The sequence below is a fragment of the Strix uralensis genome, chromosome 3 (genome assembly GCF_047716275.1).
Source record: "Strix uralensis isolate ZFMK-TIS-50842 chromosome 3, bStrUra1, whole genome shotgun sequence".
Taxonomy (NCBI): domain Eukaryota; kingdom Metazoa; phylum Chordata; class Aves; order Strigiformes; family Strigidae; genus Strix; species Strix uralensis.
In genome coordinates, this window is record NC_133974.1 from 124,249,413 (window position 1) to 124,275,210 (window position 25,798).

General features: G+C 39.9%; 1 protein-coding gene across 1 annotated transcript in view; it reads left to right on the forward strand.

The window, feature by feature from the left end:
- The first annotated feature begins 999 nt into the window (after nucleotides 1–999).
- Nucleotides 1,000–25,798, forward strand: part of MRPS5 (mitochondrial ribosomal protein S5) — a 65,894-nt gene continuing 41,095 nt past the window's right edge. Inside the window, exons 1-2 of the mRNA XM_074864262.1 lie at nucleotides 1,000–1,268; nucleotides 11,098–11,235. Of these exons, the coding sequence (XP_074720363.1) occupies nucleotides 1,211–1,268; nucleotides 11,098–11,235 (196 nt within the window). The 5' untranslated portion in view covers nucleotides 1,000–1,210. The remainder of the gene's footprint in view (nucleotides 1,269–11,097; nucleotides 11,236–25,798) is intronic.

Below are 25,798 nucleotides of genomic sequence, written 5' to 3' on the forward strand. Positions count from 1 at the left end.
TGGCTTTGCTGCACAGGAAGGAGAAAAATAAAAGGGGAAAAATGCTGCTGTGAATCATTTTCAGCAAAATTTTCCCTGCCTCAAAAACTGTTCTGAAACATCAAGAATTCATCCCCTAGCATTCTACATTTTCATTCTTGCCATAATAATGCTTCACAGCCACAGTGGTAGGCACCGTGCAGGAGAGTAGGAGATGGTTCCTATCCCAAGGGGACTGCACCAGCGGGTACAAGGTGTGTGCAGCTTGCTGAATGGCCAGGTCTTGTTGCTACACTTGCATTGGGTGCTTAAGCTGCTGCAGTTCAGGGCAGTAACAGAGCTGCGGGGAGACTGCAAGCTGTTTGAGAGCATTATTGTCGGGCACAGGGGAGCCTTCTAGGCCACGAAGTCCATCTGCACAGGAAACAGCGTCTGCTGGAGCCCACCTGCCCCTTTGGATGGAATGCGCCAGCAGCATCAGCATTCACGGAACAGCAAGCGTGCCTTGGCTGCCACTCCGCCCGGCAATGCAGAGCCACTAGGAAAAGGCTGTCTGTGAGGAGACACCTCACCTGCCCGAGCCCCCACCCACCGGGAGCTCTGCACAGCCCGCTGCACCTCGGGTGGGGGAAGGCGGGATGGAATCCCCGGAAGAGAGCTCACAGCTCCTAGGAAAGCCGTACGAGCTCCAGGCAGCCCTGGTGTTCATGCGAGCTCCGATTTGGGCAGATCCAAGCACCAGCCCCAGCTGCATCCACAGCCCACCCCCACAGCTGGGGGCAGCGGCAGCTGCGAGGGCAGGGAACGCCGAGGTACCAGCGGGCGGCTAGTCACTTCAACCCCCTCACGCCGAGGCCGCCCCGGTGCCAGCGGCGGTCCCGCTACCGAGGGCGGGGAGCGGACCGCCGCCGCCTGGCCCCGCCCCGGGGTGGGGGGCAGTCCCACGCCAACGTCGGGCAGGGCCTCGGCGACTGTTGGGGTCCTGCGACGGGCATCTGTTGTGGGGCTGTTCGGGCGCTTGCCTGTTGGATCCTTAACCGTGCAGCTGCTGGCGGGGAGGGGCCGGGGCGGTGGAAGTCTCTCATTAGGGCTTCAGCGAAGTGTCAGCCATTGGTTTTCGCCGCTCCGGCCTAGTTTTCCCCCGAGCCGTTCTCTCGCTGCTTTCGCTTTCTCATCAGGCAGTCCGCCGGGCAGCTAAGCACGATAGCCGGGAGCGGGGGAAGGGGTCAGTATGGCGGCGGCAATCGGCCGGGCGTGCGCCTATGGCGCCTTCCGAGTGGCGTGGCGAGGTGAGGTGACGGGGGAGCGCATGGTACCGGGGTCACCGCCTCGGGGAGGGGAGGCAGTAATCGCTCGCGGGCCCTTCTCCTGTGCCAACGGGCCGGTCCAGGCAGTCGCCAAGGGAGGCAGGGCCCTGAGGGGGGTTTATGCGCACATGTGTGTGCATGTAAGCACGGAGGGGGGTTTGCTGTGACTCTGCCTCGGTCCCGTAGGTCTGGGGCGTGACCTGGTAAGAGCAGACTGCTGCCTGCCTGCCCCGAGGTTACACCCACAGGGCTGCTGGGGGACAGAGGGAGGTCAAGAGTGTGCCGGTGCTTCAGAGGCAGCCGTATGTGGGTGTCTATACGCACGTGTGTTTGTGTTTTATAAACCCTTGCATTGATTTTTCCCTCCATTGTATTAACTCCAGTGTGGAAAAAGTGCTTTGCTGATTGTTGGACTCGGCTCCATCTGTGATACTTAATGGTTACTGTGGCACAATATTAAATGGCTAACGATTGACTCAACAACACCATGTAGAGAAGTGGGAGCTGCTCTGTGTGTGCATGGATCAGAACACACCACAGCTGCATACATTCCCTTGTCTGTTCGATTGCTCTGGGCCCTACAAGAGCTAGATATGAATTCTGTTTTATATCTAAACAATGCTAGTGGGACATTCTAAACAAATGTTAGGTAGTGTAAACCTAGTTGCTCTTGCATGTGTTATTCTTCTCCAGGATGGGAAGTGTGGTAAGTACCTTGTGAAATAACTAGCTTTACACTTGCATGGTCATCGGTGGACAAGGTTGTTGTTGTCACTAAGCAGTTTCTGTATTTCTTTCTTCACCTGCATTAAACATGTACTTCAGATCATAAATGGGGTTTAGGCATGCAGATCTTGCTCATCATCACAGAGTTTGGGGCAGGCCAGCTGTGCCTTTGGAAACTTATTTGTCCCATCACAGTAACTTGGGCAGTAATATATGCCTTAAGATAATGGAGTGAGGTGGTTTGCTTTTTAATTCAAATACTGTTTTCTTCCCCTTATTTCTACCTTTCTCCTCTTATGTCTTCGTGAACATTTTTAATTGATAGGAATCCAAGTTTGTTTTCTAGACTGCTCTAATTCTTCAGTAGCCATTTCTTTATGGTTTTTAATCCTCTGCAGTCAATTTTCAAACCTTTAATGTATTATTTTTCCTGGCAGAGCTTAAAGTATACTTAGGAGGAATGGAGAACATGTACATTTTTTTCCACTAAGGATCAGAGTTGACTCTTTATCTGTCCTCCAAAAGTTATGGTTAGAAAGTTGGCAAAATTGACTGGCTATATGAGAAATATATGACTGAAGACTCTATATGAGAAATGTATAACTGAAGACTTCTGCTGGGTGGCATTTTCTGAATTATGTAGTTAATTTTGATGTAGATGTGGGGTTTTTTTTACTTGCATGCTTCTTAGAAAATTAAAAGTCTTTTCATTATACAGTGTTTTTAAGCAGTGGATACTACTGAGGTTTCACACAAACTTAAGGTGATACAGGTGTAGTTATTGCAGTGCCATGGGTACCTTAGCCCATGGCACTAACCTTACCTTAGTATTGCTAAGTGCCCTCCATTTGCAGCTCCACCACCTGCCTTTCAGCAGCTCTGTCCCCTTTAACCCATGCTGCCCTGGCACTGTTGCAGAGCCTTTGGGGCAGTATTTTCCCCTTGTTCTCATGCTGTTGTGCTTCTGACCTTGCAGCTGTGAATCCCAGTAGTGTTTGGTGGGTAGCAACTGGCAGGAGCTGGTTCTCTTCCCTTTGTTTTCCTCTGGGCTGTAGGCTTTAGATTCATTAGGGGATGCCATGACATGCCTTCATAGTGCTTAACAGCCAACCAGCCTGCATGTGTCCAGTGAGGAGCCTTCAATGGTCCTGATGAAAAGATGTACGTACTATAGGAAGTTCTTATGGGAGAAAGTCATCTGCACTGGAGACTGCCTTGGGATGCATGTTACGTCTTTCTGTCTGTTGTTTTTACTCTTCCTCCAAAGTGACTTTCATCGTTAGAGTCATTGTATACAGTTAGCTATGCACCCTGCTAATAAATACTGATGAACCTGTCTCAGAATCGTTTATACAGCCTAGGTAGCTTGTATGTGCTTAAGTTCTAGGCAAAAGTCATAATGAACTACATTAACGCCTGTGTATTCTCCAGGGAAAGCTGGTGACTGAGGTGGGAAGAAAGGCCAAATTACATTGTTAAAAGTATACTCAAGCTTAGTATTAAAATGCGTGGAAGCTGGACATGTTTTTTGCCTTCAGCAGAGGATGACTGTTCCTTCTCCCTCACCTTCAAAGGCAAAATAAAGTTCTCTAGTTTTTTTAGCTTCTACAGTCCTCTAAAACTGCCCCCCCCCCCCCCCAAAAAAAAAAAAAATCTAAGCAGTTAATGAATTTCTGGTCTCTTTTCTTCCTCAGGGCAACCTGTAATGAAGTGATGCCCACTGTGTAGCCAAACAGCAGAGCATTCAGGGAGGTTTGAAAGCAGGCCAATGGTGTTTCATTGGTGGAGGGAATCACTGTACAATCACAGAGTATATCCTAAAAAAAAAAAAAAAAAAAAGAAAATTTCTTATAAGTAGACCAAGAAAAGTAAAAGGCTGCAACTGCTCCTGAATAATTTATTAAAATAATCTGTGTCTTTTCAGGTGTGACCCTCTTAACTGCTTCTGATTTGATTAGCTTTGTGTTCCATGCTTAGCTTGGGTAGATAATGACCCTTTCCACGTGCTGTGATTTTTAAATGCATAGTTTTTAGTTTGAGAAATTAAGCTCTTCACATCCAAATTTTTCCAAGGTAGCTGGAGGGTTTTTAAAAAGCAGATTGTATCAGTGCAAAGATGTCATTACTACATGAGTCTTTCTTGAGCGCTTACAAGATGGTATGAAAAAACCAGTAATGATTCTGAAGTGTCTTCCCTGTTGCATTTGTTTCTATGAATGTGTTATTTCTGTGCATAACATTTTCATTTGAATAAAAAGCAGCAAGCAAAATGTTAAACAAAAAAAATCCCAACTTCATTACCCATTAGAGGCTAAGTTAATAGTGTTTGATACCTTCAGAACTGCAATTTGGAATTTAATCAGAACATCTCTGTTTTCTTGTACACAAACCTTTTGAGAATGTGATTATTTCAGCCCTAGAGCCTCCCATGTGTATGTCTGGAACTATACTCGGGCAATTTTTCCAAACTTCTAATCACAACTACAAAATAAGCGTCTTCATGGCTCTTTTTTAAAGTTTTTTTACAGTGCAGTTCTCACTGCTGAAACCAAATTCATGCAGCCTTTCTTTCACTCAGGTACAGAACAGAGTAAGAACAGTTTTCTGTATTTAATTCTTGTGGAAAGTAATTGCAGTAGACGGGATTATTAAATTGTTGCCAATTGTTTTAAAAAACAAAAATTAGCACTGAAGCTTGCTGAACACAGCATTCACTTGTAAATATGTCAATGTTCAGCATGCTTGCTGTCTTTCAGAATGTCAGGTGATACAGCAAGCAAATGGCAATGCATGCCAATTTTGGGCATTGTGCGTGGTGACAGATGCTGCACCCAGTGCATAAATCTCCTAAAGGTGGCATGTTAAACCAGTATGTAACAGAAATAAAGGTTAGGAAAGTTGTAATGAAATAGGTACAGTAAAGTAGTAGAGTTGTATATGAACTAGGGTGAGTGTTAGAAAGAAAACTGTTAGGGATTTAAAGTTTGCAGAAATAAGACTGTTAAACCATTAGGTTTACTTTTCCACCTATCTTGAGATTCATTCTTCTGTTGCATCTTGTGAAAATAATGAAATGGTTATGTAGTGGTTTCGTTAAGTGAGTTTTTAGTGCTGAATAGATGTATATTTATACTTGGATAAAATTTTGTATTTAGTCAGCGAAGGACAGCACTTAAAAGTCAGTGCAGCGTTTTAATTGTAATGTTTATAGCAGGGAAGTTAAGTGTCACTGAGGAGTCAAGTCACGCTCTGCGCTAACATAAAATTAAATATAGTAAGCATGCTTTTTTTCTTTTTTCTGCTTTGTTGATGTGTCTTTTGCTGGTGGCAAGACACTAGTGCAGCATTCATGACCTGTCTTGCTTTTACAAGTGATTCAGTTTTGAATACCTTATTGTAAGAAGCATTTTAGATTTTTAAATAAAAATCCCATCACAGATGTTTGGAGAATGTATAGAGAATGGAGATATGGTGCATTAACTGTGCATACTTACATGTCAAAATTCTGTTTTATTGAGATATGACATTTCAAACTGTTTGCATTCCATAAATATTTTTATTCTTTGCTCTCTTTTCAAAGTGTCTATTCCCTTGGTAGCAGTTATGTGTACAGAAGTGCGTGGGTATGCTTTATTAAATACCAATAGTCAGTGTTTCACACTGCAGGAATCATATGGGTTTGGGGTTTTTTTTGCCAAGTCTTCCTCCTCTTTTGTCCTGCTGCAATTCAGAGTCCAAAACAGTCTCATCTCCCATTGTCGAGAATGTGGTCAACATAGCCCATGAGCATTCCTAGACATATAATTTTGATTGCCATCTCAGAACTAGTATTCTCTCACTACCAGTCTTAAAAGTATAAATCACTCACTTTAAAAAAGATTGAATCCTTAAAGAAAATAGGTTTGTCACTGCTTTCAGTGAAGCCAGTATCTCACCCTGGGCTTTAACAACTTCTGTTATGAATTATAGTGGTTGGATGTTGTAGTACTTGTTTAAAATAACTTTGGATCACCAGACTTCTTGAGATCTCTTGAAGGTCTTCTGACCTTTTTGTATCACACTAGTGTTTATTTGGCTGCTTCTTTTTCTGACATTTGACTTTTTCTCCTCTTCCATGCCCTAGCCATTCTGTCAGAATTTTATTTCTGCAGCAGTGATTCATCTGATTCCACTGTCTCTTGATTCTTCTTACTGTTGTCATTTTGTCCTGACTTTATTGCCTTTTTATAGATTTCCATCATAATTTCAGAAGGAGATGGTATTGAGAATCTGGAATTTTTTTGCTAATTAAAGCAGGAGTAAAACAACCAAAAGCAAATTGCATTGCAAATATTTTTGATAATGAAGTAAACTAATCCTCTTATGTTTTGTTTTCCAAATTTTGTTTCTTAGGCAGAGAATTTAGAATATGCTTTTGTATTACAGAGCTGTGAAAGAAACCATCACCTCTGCTGCTAGAAGTGCAGATGACCAATTCAAACAAAGCAATGACTTTCTCACTGTAATGTTTTAATGTATGATTGAGCCTGGCCCAGACAATTAGTGATGTTGTTTTCGATGTTCTGAACATTGGTCAGTTATTTATCTCATTTTAGCTAATAAAGTATTGCTCCAATAGATAACTCAAAGTGAATGTAGAGCCAGTGTAACAAGCAGGAGGTAAGAGGAGCACTCAGAGATGGCAAGGCAGGGAAGCTAAATTAATTCTTCGCATTATTGTTCACTGGAAAAAGAAATGGGAGATTTCCATATGGTACCCCTTGGTGGGATGGTGGTGAGATTTAGTGGCTATTTCTGAAATTAAAATAATTGTGAAAGGTTATGGGCCAAATCTACAGGATGATTGTTAGCAGGATCAGAAACTATTCACTAAAGAATTCTAGGAGAACTCCAGGATGAAAAAGATGAATTACTAGTAAGAGTGTGTAACCTTCGCTTTGAAATTGCTTTGGTACCTGTAGAGTGGAAGGTGGTAAATGTGGCACCAATCTTAAAAAAAGCTTGCAGAATAAATGTCAATAAGATGATTATGCATGCCTTTAGTAATGAAGAATTCAGCCTTACAAATCTCGTAGACCTTGGGTTGGGTTTCTGGGAGACTCAGTTGGATAACAGTGATCCAGTTAATGCACTGCATGCATGATTTTCAGATAGCTTTTAGCAGAGTTCCTCACTGCAGACTTTGAAGAAGTTCAGCAGATATGGGATATGAGAGGAGTGTGTTTAAATAATTCGCTGACAGGTAGGGAGGAGTATGGGAGCTCCTTCGTCAGAGGAAGATCACCAGTGGGGTTCCATAAACAACTGTACTCAATATGTTCATAAACTCACTGGAAAAGGTGTTGAGCAGCAAGGTAATTAATTTTGGTAGTGGTACTAAGTTATTTAAAGTAGAAAAGAAAGATTGACTGGAGAGTTATTGAAGATTGAGTGAATGGGCAATAAAATGGTGACTGAATTACAGTGTAGATAAATAGAAAATGATGAAGTTCTAAATACCTTCATATCCAAAAGACTAAATCACAACTGGAAGAGGCTGATACAAAGGGGAGAAGGATCACCAGAAATACCATAGCAACAGCTGAGTAGCCTGGGACTTCTCAACCTGGAAAAGGCTCCCTGGGGAAGTATGAGCAAAGTCTGCTAGATCCCATGTGGAGTGGATAGGAATTGACTTTCTCTTCCAATCTGACAACTAGGCCATGGATCTAATAAAAGACAGAAAATAGTAGTAATAAAAACCATCTGGTTCATTATGTGGTGAGTAGTAGATGTGTGGAACTCCTTACCAAGCCGTGTTGTGGATGCAAGATATCTACATGGTTCTGAGGAAATCACCTGTACTGAAAGTAGTCAGAGACTGAGCAAATACAAAGGAAGACAGTATTGTATGTATTCGCTCACTGGAGACAAAATACTTAGCTACTTAGGCCACTAGCCTGAACCAGTGTATCTGTTCATAAATTTCCAGACTTTTTCTTGTCATTATTCTCAAAAAAGTGTTAAGAACTAGGAGTTATTAAGTCAAGAAGCTTGTTCAAGGAAGTTATCAGTATATGTGCTCACATATGTGAAAAGATCATTTATAGGCCAAGAGGAAGTATGTGAAGTGGGGAAAAGTGTGCCATTTCAAGTCATGTTTGAGGTATGACAAAATTTGCAAGTGTGTGAAGAAGATGGGATTAGATTTTGCAAGTTATTTTGAAGCACTTTCCAGCTATAGGCAATTAAAGGGTGCAACAAGGGAAATAATAAATACTGCCGCATAGTGCAATTTTAATTTAGTTGTAGATATGTGATGTTATTTTTTAAAAAACAATTTCTTTAATTGCATGCCATTCCAAAAAATAGATTAATAACTAACGTAATTTTTGTGAAAACTATTCTCAGATGAACTGTTATTTTAATTTTGTAGATTAACAGTTTGTCATTAAATGCATATTAAAAACACAAAACAGCTCAAAAATTGTGAGTACTTATTGAGTTATCACTGACATTGTGTAGTTCGTATTAGGAGTAACTGCTAGTTCAGTAACAGTTTGAAAGGAAGTGTTTTGAGTAGTGACTAGCACATTGTTTGTATGTGTCTCATACCATGACTTGGTGATATGTTCTGCATTCTCTGTGAGTTTAACCAGATATTTAAAAATCTTCTATTCCTATTTTTTGCTTTTTTGTTTCTAGGTTGCTTTTTATTTTGTGGAAATTAATAGTTTTTATCAAAATTTTCATAATGGAGTTTTATTGTCAACTTTCTTTTCATAGGAATAAATGATGATAAATTTACATTTTAAGACTAGTTCGAAAGGAATTTTTTAGAACTTCCTGCTACATTACCCCAGTTAACTGAACTTATTTGTCTAGAAGGAGCTATTGTCCTGACTTCAAAAAATGGATTGTTGTTTTATTGGTAATAGAACATGACAAAAGTCATGTTATTTTCTGTTTTTAAAATCTAGCTGAAAAGATTGAATTTAAATGTAGTTTAGAAAGAAGTAGTTTTTAATTTTTTTTTTAATTTTGTTGTCATTTTCTGAACAATATGTTGAATAATTGATTTCAAGACAGTATAGCCCTTTTTAATTTGTTCAAGATGCACGCTGTTTGGATTGATTGATTATGTAAGTAGGAAAAATACATATTCCTTACTTCTGAAGAACCACCCCTCTGTGCTGGTCAATAAATTGGAGTATGTCTTCATTTTATTGTTGTAGATAAGCACCTGAGCCGTAGCTGTTATAACATGCTCCCCTTGGCTTATAGAATAGCAACCTTTCTGCATTAGCTGAACCACCTGGCAGAAAATGTACCACCATGCTATATTGAAGCAATCTTTCTGGAGATAAGAGCATGTGTAATTGGCTAGCTTTGTAATAATCAAATCTAGAGGGCCATGGGGAAGGTACTTCTGGAGGTGCATTCTCCTTTCAGGATGCCAGAGTAGGTCACGTTCATGAATTTGCAGAGTCACAGAATAGTTGAGGTTGGAAGCCTCTGGAGATCATCTGGTTCACCTTCCCTGCTCAGAGAAGGGTCAACTAGATTACCCAGGACCATATTCAGCTGAGAGTAAAAAAAGATGTTTTCTTATGTTTGGGTGGAATTTTGTGTTTTTTACATTTATGCCCGTATTGTGTCTTGTCCCATCCCTTCAGATATTTATATTTACATAGGTAAGATTCCTCCTGAGCCTGCTTTTCTCCAGGCTGAATGGTCCCAGCTCTCTCAGACTCCCCTCTTATGAGAAATGCTCCAATCCCTTAATCATTTTTGTGACCCTTTGCTGGACTTTCTTACAGAATCATAGAATATCTGAAGGTGGAAGGGACCCATAGGATCATTGAGCCCAAATCCTTGCTCCTCACAGGACTACCTAAAACTAAATCATAGGACTAAGAGCATCGTCCAGACACTCCTTGAACTCTGACAGGCTTGGTGCCGTGACCACTTCTGTGTGGAGCCTGTTCCAGTGACTGACCACCCTTTCAGTGAAGAACCTTTTCCTAATGTCCAGTTCTCCAGTATGTCCATGTCTCTCTTGTGCTGGGGAGCCCAGAACAGGACACAGTGTTCCAGGTGTGTCTCACCAGTGCTGAGTAGAGGGGAAGGATCACCTCCCTCAACCCACGGGCAACAGTCCTCCTAATGCAGCCCAGGATGCTTTTTTGCTGCAAGGGCACGTTGCTGGCTCATGGTCAACTTGGTGGCCACCAGGATCCCCCAAGCCTTTTTCTACCAAGCTGCATTCCAGCTGCTCGGCCCCCAGGATCACAGAATCACAGAATCAACTAGGTTGGAAAGGACCTTGAAGATAATCTAGTCCAACCATTAACCTAACACTGCCACTTCCCATCTACACCATATCTCTCAGCGCTATGTTGACCCTACTCTTAAACACCTCCAGGGATGGGGACTCTACCACCTCCCTGGGCAATCCATTCCACTGCCTAATAACCCGTTCTGTAAAGATGTATTGGTGCTGATGGTTCCTCCCCAGGTGGGGGAGCTTTGCACTTGCCTTTGTTGAACTTTGTGAGGTTCCTGTTAGCCTGTTTCTCCAGTCTGTCAGGGTCCCTCTGGATGGCATCATGACCCTCTGGTGTATCAACCACTCCTCCCGCTTTTGTATCATCGGCAAACTTGCTGAGAGTACACTCTGCCCCATCAAACAGATCATTGATGACAATATGGGGCAGGATTATCAAGCTGATTTCAGATTTGGTCTTCATAGCACATACAGTGTTTTATAATTATTTATTTATCACTTCTGATTGTGTCCAGGAACATTATTGCACATTTTGCTCCTAGGACTATATTTCTACTTTTTGAGGACACATTCTCAATCTATCAGCAATATGTTAGAAGCCTTCTAGCCGCCTTCTCTTTGTGACATTTTGTAATGCAGTATCCCCCCCGCCTTCTGCAACTTGCTTCATACTTCAAGACAAAAGGTTCAAGTCTGATTGACTTTGGAAATTAAGCTGTATGAGTAAATATTTTTCATCTGGTAGGTATATTTGCAGGAAATGTTGTTTTAAAGAAGAAAATGTCCTGTATGTAAACACCTTTCTGTCTTCATTCTCAGGGTTTGCCTCTGTGCCAGTGAAAGGGAGTTCCTGTTCGTATTCTAGCCTGGCATGGGCTTTCCAGACACGGTGTTCCATCTCTGCCCCCTGGACTGTGACAGTCGAGCAAAGGAGACAAAGCAGTTTCTTCAATAGGTGTAAGTCTTGAGTTGGATTAAAATTATTATCTGTAATAAACAGAAGAAGAAAAGAAAATTTTGCTTTGGAGAGATACAGTCATGAAGATCTATGTACAGTAACTTTTTGTATCTACTCTAGTTACATATCTCCTAAGATTATAGTTGCAACTGCAGCTGTTGTCAGAAGTGCATGCACGAGGTCAGTTTATTATCTTTTAATAGTGAGCAAGGGTTTGCATTGTGTCACAGTGAATCCATCTAATATATGTCATTGGATGAAAGGGGCAAACACCTTCCCCTCTGTTTCCTAGCCCTTTATTGAGAATATAAATTGTGTTTATTTTCCAAATGATTTTTGAGCCACAAGCAAGGCATAGTTCAAACTGTGCTGTCTCAAAAATGAAAGAACTGAAATGCAGTAATATGTTAAACAAGAACTGTTCATCATGTCCCTGCTGATTGTCTGGCTAACTGCAGTATTTTCTTTCAGTCCTGAAAGGACTGCACACATGCTTAACATAATTGAGAAATTATGGCTTAAATTTGTGCTTGGGACTGTGAACTGAGATAGGTGAGGGGCCATTCCATCTGTTTTGTGGTTCCTTATCCTATCCAATAGAGGAAGAGAAGGAATAGCAAGAACATAATCTCTGGAGGAGATAACTTTGACTCTCAAATTGCTGCAGTTGTTTTATGGATTCTAATTCATAGAGTACAAGAGCTCTGCAAAATCAGACTTTTAGAATTGGTGGTCTCTTCTTATTCTTCTCAACATATGAGTGGCAGAATACTGTACTGGTTTTCTTTACATTTGCTAAAGAAATGGGGTTTAAACAGTCATGCTGACTGTCTTACCCAGTAAATTTTGACAGTTGACTGATTTCAAACAACTGAGGCTAAAGAGGTCTCAAAAGACCTGCAAAAGGCTGCAGTGTGAACCAGAGGCTCTGCATGGTAAAGGTTTCTTAAGGATGCCAACTGCAGGAAAAATTAATTTAGAACTTTTTCTTAGAACCCAAGCAGTCAAGAGATAAGAATATGTAAGAAGCTAAGCACTCTTGTTATTTTGTTTATCTTAAATTTAAAATACAGCACTGCAAGTGATGGCAATGTGATTACAGTTTGCAGGTTAGATTGTTTCCTTAATTATGCCTATGTTCATATTCACAAAGTCTAGATGAGCTCTGTTTTACCAGGAATTTTGCCAACTGTCTTGTTAGGTGACTTAATTAAAAATGTTTGTTAGATTACTGAATTGAAAATGTTTGTTGTGATGGCATCTCCATTATTTGACTTAAAATTTTAAACAAGTTATATTTAGACAAACTACCTAAAACTATTGGCTGGCTTAGTAAGATGTAACAACTTGGAAGAATTTAAGTGTACCTCCTTTATGTATTCAGCAGGGACAGTAGCCATCAGGTTTGTAAGTCTGAGGGTTTTGTTTCAGTTATTCTAATAACTGTTTCTATGACAGAAGTCAAAAAGAAAATCTTCAAAATTGAAATGAAGTAGGTATTAACAGTATAAGTCACTCATATCCTCTAGCAGTGCAGTTGCTTCAGAAGTAGTAACGTTAAAAATGCAGATATGACCATTTTATATGAAACAATTTTCACATGAAATGTCAACCAAATTACAGTCCTTTGTGACTGAGAAAGGCAACTATACTTTTCTATCTCATTAGTGAAAGTTTACTTCTCTTCCATCATACTTTTAAAAATATTAACATGCTCTTGTTAGTAGGGTCACCTGTATCTTCAACTTAACTATTAAAAACAGTTTAACTCATTTAAATAGAAGAAATTCATTTAAGTAGGAGGAATTGCAATTATCCTAGGCAGTCTAGGATCCTTACCCAAATAGCTGTCCACTTCAACTCTGACACAAAACCATACACAGGGTTTTATTCTTGTCCTATGACATATTTCAGTGAGTTTGTAATGAAATAATTTAAAATGATCTTCTTATTCCAGGCTTAGCTTCTGTCCCTTCCTCCTTTCTGCTTTCCACCCTCCCCGCTAAGGGAAGCAGTTCAGTTTCCATCTACTTAACAATATCACATGCTTATTTAGAAATTTGGAAGGGCCTGAGGCTTTTCAAATCATGTTTAAAAAATACATTACTTCCTCTGAAAAGTCTTGCCTCCTTTTTCAGTGTGTCTCAATAGACCTGGTATTTGCGAACAATGTCTGTGCCTGTTTCAGTCCAACATTTGTCTGAGAGGATAGGGCAGATCTGTTTTCCCTACCTCTCAGTACAGTTACGTGCTCTTATGTGCAGGCACACAGACTGGGAAATCCCACCAATCCAGACATTCTGAACAGATGCTTAAGCTGCAGTTGTTGAGAAACACTGATAAAAAGTGCTGTACGTTTAATGGAAGAAGTATATATCTGTCTGACCTGTAGATGAGGAAAATGTGAGATATAGACCATTTAAATTTGATAGCCACAGAACTGGATTGCAATATATGGGCTGTCATTCCTGAAGGCAGCAAAGGCACACAGATGTGTCATGAATACTGAAATGCTGTGGCTGTCTCACAGCCACAGGAGTTATCTTTGACCCAAATCATCCAAACCAGCTAGCATAATTTTCTCAACATCTGTTGTGTATCCAAGTGTATGTGAGAATAAAGAACTTTTATTTGATACTGGAACTATATAAAAATTTCCTACTCACACTATCAATTCCATTAACTACCCTTACAAACGAATTACAAGAACTTAGTTTCTCTGTTGCTAGGTGATGTTTCCTCTTAGGTTAGAATACAGAATAAGGAATATGATGATTTTTCAGAGGTTATAGAACTAGATTGTAACGATCAAGGGAGAATCATTTAGACCAATAACATAAATTCATACTCAGTGTAACAGGTTTTGTCTCTAGAGGCTTTAAATCTCTGTGTTTGTGTTCTTACTTGGAAGCATCAGTTCCTGAAAGCCTGTTTCTTAATCACATTTTATATTAAATTTTTGTAGTCCTATGTGAATTTTCTTTGGATTAAATTGTTCATTTTTTCTGCTGTGCCTAATTTGAGGATCAGCGTGAATTTTTTTTTTTTTTTTAATTTTAAAATAATTTAAAATCCAGCTAGCAGTGAGAAATAGAAATGAACTTAAGTTTTCAGTGGAAACATTTCAGGTATGTGGAGGGCTAATTTTTAGTCTTTGAAGCTTATCCAAAACCATCATGTATCTGTCCCATAGTACTAACCTCTTACATGGCCTCATGTTCCTCTTTATGGTCTTGCAGTAGTCCTTGTCTTTCTCAGACATTTTCAGTGTGCAGATTCTTGCAGTTCCACAGTTAGATACCACCTGCTATTCAAGTGACTCAGTAGTGGGCTGTCTAGACTGAATGCTTTATATTCTTCACAACTTCCTAGGTTTGTATAAAGGTCCTGTAGAGCTAACAGGTAATATCCTTGGAAGATGACATCTTAAGAGGGTTGAGGTAGAGTTGTAAAGAGGAACATGTATTTTGCTAAAGCAACCCTTTTTTTATTTTTTTTTCTAAGGCATCACTTGAGGCAGGGGGGAGTTTTTTATCTTCTCATCTTTCAGCAGAACTCAGTATGAGATACACATCATACACTTCCATTTAGAATGTAAGGGGTCTCTTTTGCAGTTGAGGAAAACAATGTTTTGAGCATGGTCACTTAAGAAACTTGAGAGTACTCCAGCACTATATCTCATTTCTTATGGATCCATGCTTTTCTGCTTGCGGACTGGGATTAGACAGGCAGTCAAGAAACTATGATGTCACATGATGGCAGACAGTTGCAGTGGAGATAAAGGAAGTAGCAAGGGCAGTTCTCCTTTGAGATGAGCACACCAATTTTGATGAAACAACTTTAGAATCTTGCACGTTATAAGTAATCCACCCAATATTAGTATTCCATTGTTACGTTTTTCTCTCATAAATCTATTTGTATTATCATCTGCACAATATTCCCTATTGAATTGAGAGGATTCAACCTATTAAAGGAATTAGTTTCCATAATTATCTTTAAACAGGCTGAGTAAGTCTTAGAATTAAAGACTTCCACTTTTAAAACTAACAGGAAAACACTATATGAGAAACATAGCTTGTCAGGAGTAACTGATGGTATCGACTGCCTTCACAGTTTTTGAACAATATATGAGTTCAGTTGAAGATTATGAAGGGATATAAAATCAGTCTCCATCTTTGTTTTGGATGGTTCACTTATGTTGTTGGTTGTTCTGCTAGGTATTTCATGTAATTGTGAGAATGCCTCCAGCCACTAGTAAGTATTGTGCTTGAAATTATTGTGCTTGATATTAGATGTTACTATGTGCAATTGAAAGTGACATCTAAATCATTTGCTTCATGTTTGATTCATGTTCAGCCACTGAAATGAATTGGAGATTTTTCTCTTTTGACAGCTGCTCTGTGTGCCTTTTTGCCTAGCACCTTTACATTAAATGCTTTGTAGTTAAGGATATTGTTATTAGGCACAGTTTATAAGACTGTGGAGAGAGAAGGTAAGACATTGTAAGGCCCAGATTTAAAAATATAGTTGAGCACTCCTTTTTCCTGACCTAAGTGATTTAAATTGCATTGCCAAATCCTAGATTGTTAAAATAGTTCATGTAGCCTGCTCTGTGCCAACCTCTGTCCTAGGAATCTTTTAAGTACTGATGGGGGAGTGTCTGGAAACAGAAAGGTGGGGTTTTTTGGGATGGAATTTGTGAAAAAGCAGACACACACATATTCTTGCCGAAAATGAGAGACCAAGGTTGAAGTCTTCCAAATCAAGTAGTGTTTGGGTCTCCAGATCCCTGATAACTGTCTTGACTACTGAATTAAGTTAAAGGATCTTTTCCTTTCCCTGTAAGGTTCACGATCACTTCTTTGCCTTCTCTTAACTGTCCTGAGCCAGCTGCATGTACCTCACTCCCCTCGCAAGCTCTTCCTGGGCTCGCTTCAGGCAGCTGCTGGATCGAGTGCCCATTATGCTGGCAACTATAACTGCTAACAGTTTTTTTCTTTCCCTGCCATACTTGAGCAGTCACGTGAGTTAGGCTATAATTGACCTGAAGTTCAAATTTCTCTTATAGAAACTTCAAAATGTGAAAATGATCTCATCAGGTAGTGTGTGTAAGATATTACATGTTTATTTGACCATGCTGGCTATGGATAGCTAAATACAAACACTATTTACAAGTCATTCTACAGTCATTGTTTTGTTTGTATTTTTAAAACAGTTGGCAAATTCCTATTAGCAGATGGCCCTGACTCCTTCAAGGAAGTTTCTTTTAAATCAAAATAGATGTAGCATTAATATGAGATAAGAATTCTAAGTGTTAGTTTGTTTCTTTTGATCTGTTTCTAACCTTGGGTCACTTAATGACCTGATCATTTATTCTTGATTGACAGAGAAAAAAAGCTTCATACTCAGTTATTTGAAATAATACTATTTCATAATGTGCTTGCAAAGGGTAAAAGGAGAAAGCTACCTTGTCATTCTTGTTCTTCCAGTCTCATTGATGGATGTGAGTTCATTAAAAATCTGAAGTCTCTTTAACTTATACTGGTTCTTATTTTTTTGTCTCTATTTCATTGTGATTTTTGCCTCTGTAGGCAGAATTTACATGGAAAATAAAATTAATTTTTTTTTACCTGTTACTATCAGTTTTCAGCTTAGATGTTTTTTGTACTGTAGCTTTGTTCTGTAACCTGCAACTTGTATATGCAGTTTATATGCCTTATTAGGGAATAGATGCCTTAATGGGGAACCTGGAATGTAAGATTGAAATGCTGTTCTAGCGCATGTTGCCACTGGAAGTCTTGCTGTGGCAGTCATACCAGTTGCCTGAGTATTGAAGTTTTTGTTACTGACCCAGGTTTAGGCTACTGTTCTCACCTTAGCTCTGAAATTTTGTGAGTGAAGGCACTGTTTTTTATTCTTTGCTTCTCTAACATTGAATGGAAGGAATTTTTTCTACTTACATGGGGTGACTCAGAAAATCTTTTCCTCCCATTTCTGTTACAGGAATTGTAGGCTAGGTTTTTTGTGCAAGTGGTCTCTTGGCAACCTGATTGTAGTCGTAAATCAATTTACTTCTTCAGGTGCATAAATAAGATTTATTTAGCTAACTGATACCTTAGTTTTTCTATGATGAGGTGCTTCTGAGCAAGTTGGAGGTAGCTCTGCTTGAGCTACAGGTTGCAGTTGATAAAATCCTCTGGTCCCTTCAAACCTAGATTATGTTTCTGAAGAAGATGGTGACACACTTCTCTGAGGTGTGTAGGAAAACAGCAAAGGACAGCGAACACAAGTTAGATCAAGGAAAATTCTGGTTACGCAGTAGGAGAAAGTTTTTCATCGTGAGGGTGGTCTAACACTGGACCAGGGTGGGTGTCCAGAGAGGTTGTGGAATTTCTGTTACTAGAGATATTCAAAATATAACTGAGCAAGTCTCTGGCAATCCTCAGATAATACTGAAGTTGAATTTAGCTTTGAGATTGGTTCTGCTTTGAGTGTGGAATTAGATCAAGGACCTCCTGAAGTCCTTTAAATCATAAATTTTTCTGTGAGTCTGATTCTAGTGTATTTCACTCCTTGTACAGTATTGGAGAGTTGAATTTCACTAAAATGTACAAGGTGACACTAGAATAAAGCAACAATGTATTTTTGTAACTTCAAATTTAGTGACTTAGGTCCAGTGAGGAGGGCGAATTGAGTGTTTTGGGAGTGACATTTTAATTTTTTTTCCCCTTTGTTCTCAAGTAATTTGTATAATTTTAAACAGTGTTTCAGTGCCTTTGTCATAGCTTGTTCTTTATGTTTTCTGCTGTCCATCTGCTGCTTTGTTTCCTGATAAAACTATATATAATCAGAAATAGTCTCAGTTTTTTGGCTAGTTATATAGTCAAAATTGAAGCTTCAGGAAGCTATAGTTATACAAGGTGAGAAGAAAACTAATGGTAGATAAACCACATACATGCTTAAGACTGTAAATCACCGTGAATTTTTCGGGCTGTCTTTGTATCTAGTTAAAGCTTAAGATCAGAGTCTCAGAAATTAGAGAGACCTACTATTTTCAAGATTACTGTGCCTAGCAGGAGAAAAAGTGCTTTAGAAGTCCAGGTAGAGAACTTCCCACCACAACAGTGTACTGTGTGTGCACAGGTAGAGAACGTCATTTTTGTTTAGGTGCTGCAGCACTGAGGCCTATGCTGTCTTTTAAGTACACCTTCACTGTGGTGAGTGATCCGTAAATGTCTCGAATGGTGCACTTGCGGCATCGAGTTAATGTCCAGTGCCACTTTAATCATTGAAATACTGTGAACAGCTACATGTTGAATGTACAGCTGCAGAATTTTTACAAGAGCTGTGCAGCTGAAATGCTGTCCACAACCTGTCAGAAGAAAAGAAGCATTGCTTTTGGAGTGAAGAGTTCTGGTGGCCACTTAAAAACAAGCTCAGTGTGCAGAGTGCTTGTCTGTGTTCTCTAATTTCTCTAAATAACGTTTTTCCTGAATTGGCATATTTGTCTTGCTCTTCCATAATTGATTCTGGGCATTCGGTGATTGTGCAGTAACCATGAAATTATAAAAAAACCCCTCGTTTAGCATGGAAATTGTGAATGGAATTTGGAAGTACCAAACTTAATACATAGAAGTATCTTATTGGGACATTTTGTAGATTGACATGATTTAAACACTGGTTCCTAAAATATTTTTAATTGTAAATTTTTTCCTATAATGGAAATGTACATAACTTACAAGGACGGTGTTAGAGTGATTAATTTTCTGAGATCATCAGCACCATGCAGCTTAAACAATGTACAGCACTTTCAATTTTAGTGATACATCCCCCTGGCATGTGACTGAGGATTCATTTAATGGTGTACTTCACCAGAAGTAGCAGGTTTATGCATCAATCAGTTCTACCGTAGGGTGGCTGTTACTGGACCTGTAGCTTTACCAGAAATTTGAGAGTTTTGATAAGATTTCTGAACAGCATTTTAGTTATTACTGTCTTCCATTTTACAAATGGAGGAAGCATCTGGAAGTTCTCTTTGGCTTTGGAGCCTTGAAAATTGGTTTTGGTTAAATTGGTGGAAGAATGCCAAAGTGTTATTGTGATCTATTATCAAAAATAACAGAAGTATAGGTTAAAAGCCAATGTTTTTTAAAACCCATCAAGGGTTTAAAAAAAATTAACTGCTATTGGGCTTTCTAGGCTTCTGAAGCAAGCTGTCATTTTACAAGGAAAGGCTAATGTTTAGAACTCCTATAGACTATTTTAGTTAGCTATGGTAAGACAGGGTTGCAGTTGTCTTTTTTGGAGAGATCATAAAACCCAGTTTAATTGGAGTAATCCAGCGCTGCCTGTACCTCAGTGATGAGACTGCTTAATAATTTAGTTTAATCATACCAGTGCCATGTTAAAAATTCTTATTTGATGGAATATCAATTTATTGGCAGTGGAGTTGTCACTGAGAACTTGTGTAATTTGAAAGTGAGTGGATTACTGTTCACCTTAACAGCAGTATTAGATACTATAATTGAAGTGTTATAAAGATGAACTTCATTTTCTTTCTGGACTCAGCACATCCTGCTTTGGAAAGATGACCTAATACTAATTGTTCATGAACACTAACAAAATGACCTCTCTCTCGAGACTTTGCCTGTTCAGAACCAATACTGAAATGCAATTCTCAGTGGTGAAGAATTTGTTTGTAAGCTGTCTGGAACATGAACAGACTTTTCACTGTCTAATATACAGTTGCATAGTTCTTATCAAAGATGCACATCCTTAAAATGCTAGCCATAACGTAGACTTTTGAAAGTACAACCATGTCAGAGAACAAAAGAGTAGATATGGGTTTGTTTTTAATATGTCTTGTTCTACAAGATACAATGATGTCTTGTTCTACAACTGGAATCTCTAAGAGTCAAAGTTGTACAAATAATTGACATGTTGTTTTCCTTATTCTTATCCTATTTCAGCTATACCTAAAGACCAGATCTGAGAGTGGGCCCATCATTTGCTTTTCATACCTTTTTAATGCTTGGCCTATTTTTAATCACTTCTCAGTGCTTCCAGTTGTGATGAGGTGATAGAAATGTGTTTTCTAAGAACTTCGAGTCCATAGTGTTTTTTCAGAAATGTCTTTCAAAACCAACAGATACTGAATATGGAAACTATACCTTACAGTAGTGTCTTAGAGGAGTAAGTTAAAAATGAACTTTTAGAATGTGAGAAAAACTTTGCCTCATCAGACCAAATGTCCATCTAACCGAACATCCTGTCTCCAATAACAGCTGATGCTGTTGGAAGAAAGTTAAGAATTGGATGAGCATGTAGGGATGCTTCCTTAGAAAAACATCTCAACCTTCAGTGATTTGTGACATGAAATTTTTTTAATTTATAGTTCTAGGTGGCTTTTTCTTCTATGAATTTGGCTGCTTTTGAATGCATATAAATGATCTGATGAGTGCATTCTCTTTTCTGTAGACAGGTAAGCATGTGTTTGTCCAAGAAGACAAGGTCAAGGAAATGCCCTCTGTACTTGAGTATAGTGAGGCTTCGTTCCTAGAGGAGTTGATTTTTAAGCCTTTGACCTGTCTCTAAGAAAAAATATCTCCTTGTGGTCATTAAGCAGCTGAGTCTAGACTGTGTAATTTATCATGCAATTTGTAACAGAATGCGTAAGCAGCACATTCCCTTTGCAGATGCTCCTTCACACACATAAAACATGAAATATTTTTTCCAAATCCCGTTTTTTTTGGAGATGGTGGCAAAACCACTGGCCTCTGGAGGAGGAAAGGGGTTGAAATATCATACTTTTTTAGAATTCATCTGATAATAAATTAAGTACATATTGTAAGCTGAAACCTGGAAGAGAATGTTAGTGGTTGAAAAGACCATACTAAGTTCCCTAAGGTAATACAGATGCATAGATGTAATGGCATTAGTGGGCAACAGTACATTGAAAGAAACATGTTTATTATAACATGTTCATTAGTCTTTTTATTATGTCAATATTAATGTCTTTGGATCTCTGCTGCTGTGCTGCCACAAGGCAGCAAAAAGCTTAAGGAAAAATTACTTGTAAGTGGAAGAAGTGAGCCTACTTGACTGTTTTACAAAATTTTTACTCCCTTCAGTTTTCCAGTTTACTGCTATTTGTCTGTCTTTGTAGTTTATATTCTAAGCAAGCTGGGAACTCATCATGCAGGAGGCAGAGAAATCTGCTTTTAATCTCAGTTCATCGGGATCTAGGATACTCTTTTCTGGTATGGTTTACAGCAAGTCTTTGTGGTAATCATAGAATGGTTTGAGTTGGAAGGGACCTTAAAGATGATGTAGTTGCAACCCCCCTGCCATGGGCAGGGTCACCTTCCACTAGACCAGGTTGTTTAAAGCCCTGTCCAACCTGACCTTGAACACTTCCAGGGAAGGGGCATCCACAACTTCCCTGGGCAACCTGTGGCAGTGCCTCACCACCCTCACAGTAAAAAATTTCTTCCTTACATCTAATCTAAATCTACCCTCTTTCAGTTCAAAACCAGGACACCTCATCTTATCCCTACACTCCCTGATAAAGAGTCCCTCCCTATCTTTCCTGTAGCCCCCTTTAAGTACTGGAAGGTTACTATAAGGTCTCCCTAGAGCCTTCTTTTCTCCAGGCTGAACAACCCCAACTCTCAGCCTGTCCTCACAGGGTAGGTGATCCAGCCCTCTGATCATCTTTGTGGCCTCCTCTGGACTGCTTGAGCAGGTCCATGTCCTTCTTATGTTGGGGGCCCCAGGCTGGACACACACAGGTGGGGTCTCGTGAGAGCAGAGGAGAGGGGGACAATCACCTCCCTTGACCTGCTGGCCACACTTCTCTTGATGCAGCCCAGGATATGGTTGGCTTTCTGGGCTGCGAGCACACATTGCTGTCTCATAACCAGTTTTCCATCCACTACTACCCCAAGTCCTTCTGAATCCACTCATCACCCAGCCTGTGTTTGTGCTTGGGATTGCCCTGACCCATGCGCAGGACCTTGCACTTGGCCTTGTTGAACTTCATGAGGTTTGTATGGGCCCACCCCTCAAGCTTGTCAAGGTCCCTCTGGATGGCATCCCTTCCCTCCAGCTTTCGACTGCACCGCACAGCTTGGTGTCATCTGAAAACTTGCTGAGGGTGCGCTCAATCCTACTGTCCATGTCAGCGCTGGTCCCAATACCAACCCCTGAGGAACGCCACTCATCACCCCACACACATTTGGACATTGAGGCGTTGACTCTGAGTGCAGCCATGGAGCCAGTTCCTTATTCATCGAGTGTCCATCCATCAAATCCATGTCTCTCCAATTTAGAGACAAGGATGTCATGAGGGACAGCGTCAAATGCTTTGCACAAGTCCAGGTAGATGACATCAGTTGCTCTTCCCTTATCCACCAGTGTTGTAACCCCATTGTAGAGGGCCACCAAATTCATCAGGCACAATTTGCTGTTAGTGAAGCCGTGTTGGCTGTCACCAGTCACCTCTTTGTTTTCCATGTGCCCTAGCGTAGTTTCCAGGAGGATCCACTCCATGATCTTAGCAGGCACAGAGACTGACTGACCTGTAGTTCCCCAAGTCCTCTTTATTTCCCTTTTTAAAAATGGGGGTTGTGTTCCCCTTTTCCAGTTAGCAGGAACTTTGCCAGACTACCACAACTTCTCAAATATGATGGATAGTGGTTTAGCCACTTCATCTGCCAGTTCCCTCAGGACCCATGGATGCATCTCATCAAGTACCATGGACTTGTGCACCTTCAGGTTCCTTAGATGGTCTCAAACTTGATCTTCTCCTACAGAGGGCAGTTCTTAATTCTCCCAGTCCCCACCTTTGCTTTCTGCAACTTGGGTGATTGATGTGTCTGGAGCCCTTGCTGGTGAAGGTCATGGAGTACCTCAGCCTTCTCCATATCCCACGTGACCAAGTCTCCCTTTTCCTTCCAGAGAGGGCCCATGTTTTCCCTAGTCTTCCTTTTATCACTGACATACCTGTAAAAGCTTTTTTGTTGCCCTCGTGGCAACAAAAAGGTACTGTTACTTGTGAGTTACTGAGGTATGGTCTAATATTAATCTTCCTCTGAAGAAAGCACCAGGGCTGTCTGGTTCCTGAAATTCAGGGATAGTATAAAAAGACACAAAACCAAATCCTTTTCAAAATATTACAAACATCTTTTACGTAGATTAAGCAAAATGGAGTGGTGTCATACAAACTTACTATTAGCAGTTGTTAGCAATCAGCTTGCATAAAGGATGCTTTCAGCAAAATTCAACAGTCTTTTTCTAGGCCATAAAATAAAATCTTATATATGACACATTTTCTTTTATTTTTTTCAGTTAGTAGATATGTGCTTTTTGATAACTGACTAGAAATGTGTAGTGGATTTTATGACTGGGTCTGTTTTAACTCTGGAGGAATACATGGAGTCTCCCATTTTACAAAGGCAAAATAAAGGTAAGGCTACAAATCACTAAGAGACTGCATACAGAATCACAGAATCATCTCAGTTGGAAAAGACCTTGAAGATCATCCAGTCCAACCATTAACCTAACACTGACCGTTCTCAACTACACCAGATCCCTCAGCGCTATGTCAACCCAACTCTTAAACCCCTCCAGGGATGGGGACTCCACCACTGCCCTGGGCAGCCCACTCCAACGCCCAACACCCCCTTCTGGAAAGAAATACTTTCTAATATCCAGTCTAAACCTTCCCTGGTGCAAAACCTACCTACTGTACTGTCTTCATTTCAGAGCTTTTCTGCAAATGTGAAAAGCAGTACAGTGATCCTCATTTCTGTTTGGGGTTATTTCCTCCAAGACATTTCTCCTGCCTGTGTATGTGCTCTCCAGTCATTTTGGTGCTTTGCTGCTGAGTCAGACTGACCTTTCTTATGGTCAGATTTTTATTTTCTTCATTGCTGTGTTGTCTGTCTGTCGTAAGCAATGTCCCCACCATTGTAATCTTCTTGACTGCAGCCTATCCCTTCCATATTCCATTCTTGTCACTTTGTCTTAAAATCAGTGTGGTATCTGCCATCTTTTAAAGAACTCTCAACTCTGTAGCCTGTAGGCTTTCTGATTAAATTCAGCTGCTTTCCAAACAGATTATGATATTATTATAGACTGATTAGATGAACTGCACTTTGGTACCAAATGTGACATTTTCATCTGGTTCTAATTTTGTCAGAATTTGTGCGGTGCTTGAGGCCAAAACTTGACTCAATCTGACCTCATCTCACTCGATCTGTTGGCATTGACTGGTCTCCTTTTGTAGAAACAACCTCCTTACTCTGTGACTTTTGCTACTTTCCTGTATTGGGATTAAGTGATTTTATCATGCAGATATTTAGAATACAGCTCAAAGCGATGGGAGTTTTTTTTTAGTATATTACCAGCTCAACAGCTGCCTATTCTTGTCTCTAAACTACTTGTTGCTGCCCCTCTGCAGCCTCCTTTTTAGCTGTTATGACCCTTTGTGAGGCCACACAAACTGCAGTAGATTGGGGAACCGTTCCAGCATAAAAATAACCTTGCAAAGAAAAATGTAAATACCTTTATTGTAATTCCATGTTTCCAGGCTAGCAGGATTATCATAAAAAAAGGAAATTGCTGGTTACACAGTGTTTTCTGAATAAGCTAAGAAGCTTAGCATGATTGATTGTCAGCCTTCCAACTCATGCAACAGTCCTGCAGTCCATGTTAGAACATGGAAAGCTGCATCATGCATTACCTACTTAGCACCAGTCTTTTTCTATACTGAACGTTAATGCAGTGTTGTCTTAGGGTAATGTTCACTACTTTGTAGACAGTCTGGTAGCTATCACAGTTTGTCTTTTTTTGAAAGTAATATGATGAGTCAATAATGGAGTTTTTCTGTTTGAGTTCTGTGCAGCTGAAGATTTTTTTTTTTCATTTAGCACGTAGCTGCGTGCATCAGTTTGTTGTAATTGGTTGGAAATTTTTTTTTTAGTTGCTGACAGTTCAGACACTGATTTCAAGCCATTTGGTACAGTTACTGTTTGTGGGATTCTTTTTAACCATAAACCTCTGGGCATTAGGGTTCACTTGAATGTCTAGAAAAGAGTGTAATTTCAGATAGAAATTTCTTTTTTACAGGGACTAAGGCCTACCTAGGAGCAAATACAGTTCTTGCCTCACATATAAGAAGTGGGATAAACGTTGCTGTTTTCCATGGGCATTTCTACTGGTCTATAATACACAATTTCTACTGGTCTATAATACACAATTTCTACTGGTCTATAATACACAATTTCTACTGGTCTATAATACACAATTTCTACTGGTCTATAATACAGCCAAAATCTACATTACATATTTTGGCTTGTTGTACTATTATACAATATGTTACTTAGATCTGTAGTGACTTTCTAGGCCATTCTGCTGTTGCCCATCTTGAGGGAATACTGTTTTGTAGCTTCCTGGACTTGCAGAGTTGTGTGTCCTTTCTTGTATGCTTACTTTCCAGTGTACTGAGCTTTAACTACTTGATTCAAGATTATACTTCTCAAAAAAGAATCACAGTTATGC